Source organism: Amphibalanus amphitrite, unplaced genomic scaffold (assembly GCF_019059575.1).
Source record: "Amphibalanus amphitrite isolate SeventyFive unplaced genomic scaffold, NRLGWU_Aamphi_draft 000295F_arrow, whole genome shotgun sequence".
In the NCBI taxonomy this organism is placed as follows: Eukaryota; Metazoa; Arthropoda; class Thecostraca; order Balanomorpha; family Balanidae; genus Amphibalanus; species Amphibalanus amphitrite.
This window is the reverse complement of record NW_024881790.1, coordinates 245,701-254,668: the sequence shown is the minus strand read 5'-3', so window position 1 is coordinate 254,668 and position 8,968 is coordinate 245,701. Positions and strand designations below refer to the sequence as shown.

The following is an 8,968-nucleotide window of genomic DNA, read 5'->3' as shown; positions in this document are numbered from 1 at the left end:
TAAAAAGGTGTAGAGGTACAGGTTTACGCGATAACTGTATGTTTTGATATGTATGATTAACGGATGCATTAGTTTGGGTGTAGAAACTTGCATTTTTATTGGTATGATTTTTGTAGAAGTGGGTAACTGCTTTTAATTGAACTGTAAAGTATGATGGTGATGCATGCGAGTTCTTCGAGCCCTTTGTAAGTTAAGATGTTACTGAACGCAACCCTACCCTACCCTACCCTACCCTACCCCTACCCTACCCTACCCTACCCTACCATACCCTACCCTACCATACCCTACCCTACCATACCCCTACACTACACTACCCTACCCTACCTTACCACTACCCTACCCTACCCTACCTACCCTACCCTACCCTACCTACCCTACCCTACTCCTACCCTACCCCACCCTACCTTACCCTACCCTACCCTACTCCTACCCTACCCTACCCTACCCTACCCTACCATACCCTACCCTACCTTTACACTACCATACCCTACCCTACCCTACCCTTACACTACCCTACCCTACCATTCCCTACCCTACCCTACCCTACTCCTACCCTACTCCTACCCTACCCTACTCCTACACTAACCCACCCTACCCTACCCTACCCTACCCTTACACTACCCTACCCTATCCTACCCTACCCTACCCTACCCTACCCTACCCTACCCTACCCTTACACTACCCTACCCTACCCTACCCTACCCTACCCTACCCTACCTAACTCTACCCTACCCTACCCTACCCTACCCTACAATCCCCTACCCTACCCTACCCTTTGCCCTACCCTACCCTACAATCCCCTACCCAACCCTACCCTACAATCCCCTACCCTACCCTACACTACACTACCACCGACAGTCCAAGTTTCAGCTAAATCGGCCCAGAAACGGCTGAGATATTGCAAAAACAAATTAATTGTTTTTACTGGCGAATCCCCTTGGCGAGCGGTGCCTTGTGTCGGCCTTCGTTGGCTCTGATGCTTTTCACTCAGTTTTCTAAGCGAACAACTGAGCCTAAAGCACGTGCCTTCTGCTCGGCACCGGTCGCGGCCCCACCACGTGCACACCGCTGAACCCACACCGTCGAAAATTTAATACGACAAATGAGTGCACGCGCTCGACTTGGCATGAAAATTTCACCCCCGTAGCCCTCACCGTTTCCGAGCAATAGCCTGTTTAATAAGTGTTTATGCCGATTCTAATGCTAACCCTATGGCGCACATGAGCACGTGCCACGGGCGCACCCCCGGCCGCATCGTGCCCAAAATTTAATACGACCTGTTGAATGACGTGACCCACGAGTCGTGAAAATTTCACCTTCCTGCGTCAATCGACGGCGCCGTAATAAGCCTTTTAGGGAGTAACCCCGACGTGGGCGGCGTGGAACTTTTTAAGATTTATAATAGTAGATATTTAATTAACCTATGCCTATACAGGTGGGTGCACTGATGTGCCTAACGGAGGTTTACTAAAACAAGGTGCATGTTTTTGCACAGTTAAATTGCACGTGAAAAAAAAACTAATTTTACTGACATTTTTTATGAGCTGAAGACGACGGCTCCTTTGAGTCCTGCTTATTTCACTCACTTGATGTAGATTGGTGTGAAAAGTTGGCTTTATAGTCTATGTAATATTTATTTCTTCTGTAAATGCCAATAACTTCTGTACCATGCAATTGCATTGCATCATGGAGGGTGACTTTCAGGTCTTAGAAGACACGGATCAGGAAGTTGACCAACCAGCGCCGGCAAACACGCCGAATCGACGTGGAGTCAAACCAGGAACCCGGCGTGGGCACTACGTCCGAGTCCCACGTGATGCTCGGAAGCGGATTATAGACTGCTTCAAAGCTGGCGGCGACTGGAAGCAGGCCGCCACTGCCAATGGAGTTGCCGTGAAGACTGCTTACGGCTACATTCGGCGAGGCGAGGGTGACGGTGACGGGCCACCAAGGAAGCGAGGTGGCGCAACGGTCTGCAAGGTGGACGCGGCAATGATTGACACTTTAGTGGGCTATGTGGAAGCTAGCCCTCAGCTCACTCTGAAGGAGATCGCGAACAAACTGCGCGAGGAGACTGGTGTGCAGCTGTCCACTAACACTGTTCACAAGCACCTGAGTGGTCGCATGTACACGGTTAAGAAGGTCTTGCCCGAGCCGGTAACAATGAACAGTGCGACAAATAAAGACAGAAGAGCCACCTAAACCTTTGTGCGAAAGGTAATGGACGCCACTGGTGCTGGCAAGACGATCCTGTACATGGACGAAACAAATGTAAATTTGTTTCTCCGACGTTCAGAGGGACGGTCCCGCCGCGGCCAACGGTGCTGCGTGAAGGTCGCCACAGGTAAGGGCGACAACATCCATGTCATCGGTGCCATAAGCCAAACGGGCATGGTGTACTGGGAGCGGCGGCGCGGATCGTTCCGCAAGGAGGACTGCTGCGAATCAGGGTATATTGAGTGAAGGGTAGGACGAACTTTGGTAGGAATTTCTAGTATACCTACTAGAAAACCTACTATATGTGGTCGGGACTAGCAAAAAGTTAGTTCAAACTAGCATATGGTAGCGCTTATGGTTGGCAGTCGTGACGCGCACGTGACATTCATTTCTTAAATTCCTTAAATAAAAGGTTTAAGGGGCCGATTAGTGGGCAGATACATTCAATTAGCTATTAATAATTGATTATGCAAACATTCAAGAATCTACATCATTTAATTCTAGCCAAAATCACGCGGCGCTCCCAGGATTCGAACTCACGACCCTCGGATCCGTAGCCCGATACGCTACCGACTGCGCTACCGCGGACCGCGCGCCGTCGCTCGGAGAGGCGGATCGCGGGTGCTGGCGTGCAGAGAAATCTTTACCCTGTACGCCGTAGAAGATCGGCTGGGTTTCGTGAAAAATGCTAGAGGAATTGTCGAAAGAAAATTCATCGATCTATCATTTGAGGCGAAGAACCATTGATTCCTTCAAAGGTTGACCGAGATATCGCTCGCCGAAAACAGGCCATTTAACATGTAAACCCTATGGGCTGGTAGGAAATGTACGCCGTGGAGCAGCAGTGCTACCAACTAACTTTGGCGGGGGCCGGCTGCGAATGGCTCCTGCGAGCTCTTCGACACTGTCCAGAGCCGATGGAGAATGTCGTGGTGGTGTGCGACAACGCGCCAGCCCACACCGACCTGGAGGCCATCCAAGCGGAGCCAGAGTTTGAGGGCGTCCAAGTCCTCCGCACCGCTCCCTACAGCGCACCCCTTAACCCCATTGAGGAGTGCTGGTCGGCGATGAAGGCGGCGATGAAGAACAGCATGACAGCCAGCTTTCAGGAGATGATGACGCCAGAGACGGGGATCTCACAGACCGAGCACCGGCTTCGATATCTCGAGCGCAACATTGATGCCGCCATGCCTCGCATCACACCCATCATGTGCATGCACGCTTGCAATCACGTCCAAAGGCACTTCGCTGGGTGTCTGGCACTCATGGACTTGGCGATGGGCGTGTGAGCGCTACACTCGTAGTGCAATGATTATCGGATTGCATGGAACGAGAACTACCGGGTGCGGCCGGGGGAGGCGGTCACGGTGCCAGGTTTTCCGCGGCCGCTCCAATGTGCCGCACCGGGGGCCAGCATCGCCCATGAATTACCGTAAGAATGTAAACAGCGCACTTGTCAATGAATTACACCGACATTTATTGGTATTGAGCATGATCAGTGATGTTTGTACCGTACCAATATACGATGGCACTGGTTTCCCACAGCGATATTACCTCCTGCCCGGTCAGGGTTTTTGTCTTCGTCCTGGAAAGAATACAAATAAAGACGATGTCATTTGGTATTTGATTTTACATTTTCTTCTTGAAATCATAAGCAAATTGATCACTCATTGGCAATCAATCATTTGCGACACTAATAGCTTTCTGCAGTTCGTATATTCTGCGGTCTTTCAAGCGTTTTAAACTGCATTTCAATTGTTTTAAAATGCATTTCACAAAGATTAATTTGGATCTCAACTGTTTTAATATGGGCTTCACTTGTCTTAAATTGGATTTCACTTGTTTTAATTTGGTCTTCAGTTAGATTAATTTGCGCCTAAAAAGGTGTAGAAAGATAACAAAAAGAACAGGTTTCAAGAGTCGGAACTAGGACTTCCAGCGAATAATTGCAGCGGTGTGTGTTGGTGGACCGTCGGCGGTCCGGTCCCAGCCAGCAGCTGATACAGCAGTGGCAGCTTCTGACAGGCCCGCAGGCGCCCACCGGCCAATCGGATTGGCTGACTCGACGGTCACGTGACGGAGCCATTGAGGAGGCGGCGGCCGGCAGCTGGCAGGCGGCCGGCGCTCAGTGTTACCAGCGGGCCGACCAGGCACGGAGGCACCTGCGGGTTGCTCGCCAGCAGCGTCTGCCGGACGGCAGCACCAGCTGAAACACCGGCACGGGCGCACCCTCCGGCTCTGCAGCGCTGGGCGGGTGCGGCTCCCAGTGCCCCGGCCATGTCCGTCTACGAGCTGTCGCCGGCGGCGGCGTTCGGGTGCGTCCCGCCTCTGCAGCTCACCGGTTACCCGGCGGCGCCGGCCGGCGGCCCCCCGGTGGCGCCGTTTGCCGGTCAGGCCAACCAGAAGCCGCCTCTGCTGGCCGGCTCCGACTCCGAGGGCTCCTTCTTCGGCGCGGATCGGCTTCCGGAGCGGTTCGCTGACGGGTACCCGGACGGCTTCTCTGAAGGCTACATCGAGGAGGGCTACTACTCCGAGTACACGGCGGCCGGCGCGTACGGCGGGCCGGCACGTGCCGAGGCGCCCGAGCGGCGCCGGGCCGGCCGCCGGCGCAGCCACCAGCCGCCCAGCACGGAGGTGGTGCGGCGCCGGCGCACGGCCGCCAACGCCCGCGAGCGGCGCAGGATGAACGGCCTCAACGACGCCTTCGAGCGCCTCAGGGAAGTGGTGCCCTGTCTGGGCAGCGACAAGAAGCTCTCCAAGTTTGAGACGCTCCAGATGGCGCAGACCTACATTTCGGCGCTGCAGGAGCTTCTCAGGAGGAACAGCTAGCCGGCTCGGCTGTGCTGAGACCGGGGAACAGCTAGCCGGCTCGACTGTGCTGAGACCGGGCAGCAGCTAGCCGGCTCGACTGTGCTGAGACCGGGCAGCAGCGTCACAGTCTGGCTACCAGATGCCATCGTTTGGCCACGTCGTGTCGGTGCATACCGCTTTCTGTAGCTAAGTGTTGTGACGCATTTAGCTTTAGATGACCTATTCGACTGCACGATCCTACATTCACTTGTCTCGTTCACCTACCTCTGTGTGGTCTGGTTGCTCTTGAAAGTCGCGGTGCCAATGCAGCGGCTGCTGTTTTCGGCCACAGTGGTGGCAATTACAGATAATTGGGACACTAATACCTAATTAAATAGCACCAAAAACCATATGACAACACCCAAAACAGAACCAGCTTGAAAATTTGAGTGTAATGTTTAACTTAAGTCTTACAAATTAGAAGTTTTATACCACCAAAATGCCAAAAGACTAGGATTGAAAATGAAATATCAAAAATCAAGTTGGTATCAGTATAGCAAAAAAGTTTGTATCCGATTGGCATAGGTATCTGCTTGGTCATTCGTCGCTCAAACCGTGCCGCCTGCAGGGCCTGGCCGTCCCGGTCGCAGCCGGCTCCTCAGCCGGGCACCATCTATCACTGTAATCTGTATGCCGTTTTCCTAGTCGTTCTCGTGCGCCAGGGGCTGGCAGTGCCGGTGATGCGCTGTGCGGCTGTGGTGTCCGCGTGCCTCGGTCTGTCCACTAGGTGGCTGCCCGGTTAGAGCCAGCCCTGCGCCCCGGGACGGCCCGTCAGGTGCCTCCCAGATTCCGGCCGGCTCCATTGTGGTGCTCCGCCTCCTCCCTGCCGCTCTGCACTGCAATTGCACATATTGTTTAGATGTTATAGTGTGCTCATTTGCTCTTTTTTTGCTGGCAGCGCTGTTAGTATGACAGATATTTATAGTACGTTCGATGCCCGGAGCTGTTGGTATGACATATGTTTATTGTACGGTCGATATTGTTGGTATGGTAGGCAGAATGTCCATGGTACGGTCGATATTGTTGGTATGGTAGGCAGAATGTCCATGGTACGGTCGATATTGTTGGTATGGTAGGCAGAATGTCCATGGTACGGTCGATATTGTTGGTATGGTAGACATGTCCATGGTACGGTCGATACTGTTGGTATGGTAGGCAGATATGTCCATGGTACGGTCGATACTGTTGGTATGGTAGACATGTCCATGGTACGGTCGATAATGTTTGTGATGTATGGTAGATATGTATGGCATGGCCAATACTGTTGGTATGACAGATATGTCCATATAGGTCGATATCCGAAGCTGTTGAAGTTGCGGTCGATATCCATGTTTTGTGTGACGTCCCTCAGCTCGACGGCTCGTCCCGTCATGACCTGTGATATTTACATAATCCCATTTACATATTTATTGACTTGTGTGTCTATATGGAAACAAACTCCTAATTTTTAAGGAAGGTAGTACTACTAGATGTTTGATGAAGAGTTTTATGTTTATCCATGTTTTACGGTGTCAGTTGTTGTTTTATGGTGTGTTAATAAACATGAAAAATTAGCAACCCTGTTTTCATTTCATTGACAAGGCAGTTACATAGAAACGTGAAAATGATAGAGGACATAGATCCAGTGCACACAGCCGCTATTTGAGTTCGGAAGTGGCCAAAATGCGATAACTCGTTAACCAGTTGACATTTTGCCAAGGAATTTTTATTGTATATGAAGTCAACCGTAAGGTCACATATGGGAACGTATGAGCATCCATGCTGATACATCATTGCCGTAAAAAAATATTTTTGCTTGTAATCCGCGGATGACGGGTAGGTATATCCCATAACGTGGGTAACTCGGGAGGGGATTCTGCATAGCTCCCCTGCTGTCTTCGAAACTACTCGTTCAATACTTAAAGTTCAAACGGCTTCTGATAGGAATAGCTGACAAGCGAAACCTAACTTTGTCACAAAAGGTCATGGAAAAGGCCATGGAAGGAAAATGTATACATTTTTAAGGTCATGCGACACATCTTTAATGGTCCATTTCGGCAAAAGCATCTAAAAATGATGTCATCTGGGTCGTCTGATTCGAAACTATTTCCATTCGACAAATGATGGTCAGGTCACGGCGAGGTCAAAAAGGTCAAATTTTAAAGTTGAGCATTCTCAACAAAAAAGATGTGCATCGGATGCAATTTGAGCTCTGGAACACGATGATGCTATTCGTTTTGGTTTTCGATGTCAAGAACGTACTGAAATTGCCTTTGCAATATCGAAAATTGTGATTAACCGACTACGGTAAAATGCAAAAGCCGATAACATTACCATTTCTGAAGATATCTGACTGAAACTTTCCAAAAGCAATGCAAAGGTTACATACAAAAGCCAATAAGGTTCATTCTGGTCGATGGCTGCTCCCAAAAACTCTGAATGCTATCAACCATATCGGACATTCTTACGATGTTCTGTTGGCTGGATGTCTTTTTGCTTTATTGAATTTGATCAGACTACATTCAGTTAAGACGACGTACATTTATTGGTCACCAGAAAGTATACTCACAAGTCAATCGACAATTGACAACCAACAAATGCAATCGACACGAGCGTCGAGCACCCCTCAGCACAAGCAACTGCCGGGGGCGATTAGACGGACCGCGCTCCTCTCTCGCAGCTGATTGGTCAGCTGCCGAACCGCACGGATGTCAGCTGCACGGCCGCCGCCCGGCCGACCTGACCGGGGCCGGCCGGTCGGCGACCTGGCGTCAGTAGAACTGCAATAACTTTTGCCGGCAGTGTGATGCCGACCTTATTTTTTTTCAGCAAATGAATCACAATTGTACGGTATATGTTATGGACGTTGTCTCGATGTGAAGCACGCTGTGCGTTTTTTGGTAGGCCTATGTAAATACAGGGGTGGAGAAATATGCCGAGTTGGGGTTGCACGGGCGCAGCAAATCCACCGCCGCCCTGGCGGTGACCTTGACCTCCGCCGTCTGGTGCGGCTCCAAAGCCAAGCCGGCGCAGCCGGCGTGGAATTGGGAAGGCTCGTGCTACCCCAACTCGGCACAATTCTCCACCCCTGTGTAAATATTGAAATCCTCAAGCCCTTCTGCTTTGTGCAAGTGTGCAATAATTAGCTTACAATAACTGAGTGGGAAGTTTTTTAGATGCACTTTTGTTACCAATGGATTCCGCACATTTTCCCCTTTCAGCTGATATCTTACTTACGCATTTTCAAGCAAAGAATATGACAGGAGACTCGTCAACATTTACATGAAAATCGCAGCACAAGTTCGGTCTCACGGAGCAAAACAAAACGGTGTACTTTGGGAGCCCACCAATCTGTGCCAGAATGAGTAATATTTTTTCTGGATGATATTTTATACAGCCTGATCAATTTACGACCAGAAAATGTGAGAAAATCACGCTTTAAAATTTGTCGAAAATTAGGGTATTGGCCACTTCTGAACCCGGATAGCGGCTGTGTGCAGTGGCGCAGGAACTTCTTCAAGACTGGGGGGGGGGGGGGGGGGGGCTCAACCAATAATAGAGATCAACCTAGGGTACCCCCAAATCCAGTTTTCTCACTGGTTTTAGGCCACTTATTTTTCAGACCTTGGCCTTTTCAACGAAAAAAACTGAAATATTTGCAAAAAAGTGAGGTATTCCGTCTCAGCTGAGTGAAGAAACTGCCGTTTTGGCAACCTGGAATAAAGGTTTTAATCTGCCAATGAGTTGCCGAGCCAGTGAAAGAGGTGGATTTTTCACTTACATGCTTTCTTCCCAGGGCGTATTTTAAGGGATTTTCACTGGGTCGGCAATCACAATTAGGGGCGGCATTTTGCACTCATAGGGGCGGCACTTGGCATCTGAGGGGGCGGCATACCTACTGATATTTAATGACCAAAAAAGA

The 8,968-nt window shown here is 50.4% G+C and overlaps 1 protein-coding gene across 1 annotated transcript; it reads left to right on the top strand.

Annotated features, from left to right (window-relative positions):
• The first annotated feature begins 4,339 nt into the window (after positions 1–4,339).
• LOC122387696 (neurogenic differentiation factor 2-like) lies at positions 4,340–6,624 on the top strand. Its single transcript, XM_043378107.1, has one exon. It carries the CDS (start codon positions 4,495–4,497, stop codon positions 5,044–5,046), a length of 552 nt encoding a protein of 183 aa, XP_043234042.1. The 5' UTR covers positions 4,340–4,494; the 3' UTR covers positions 5,047–6,624.
• Positions 6,625–8,968: the final 2,344 nt, after the last annotated feature.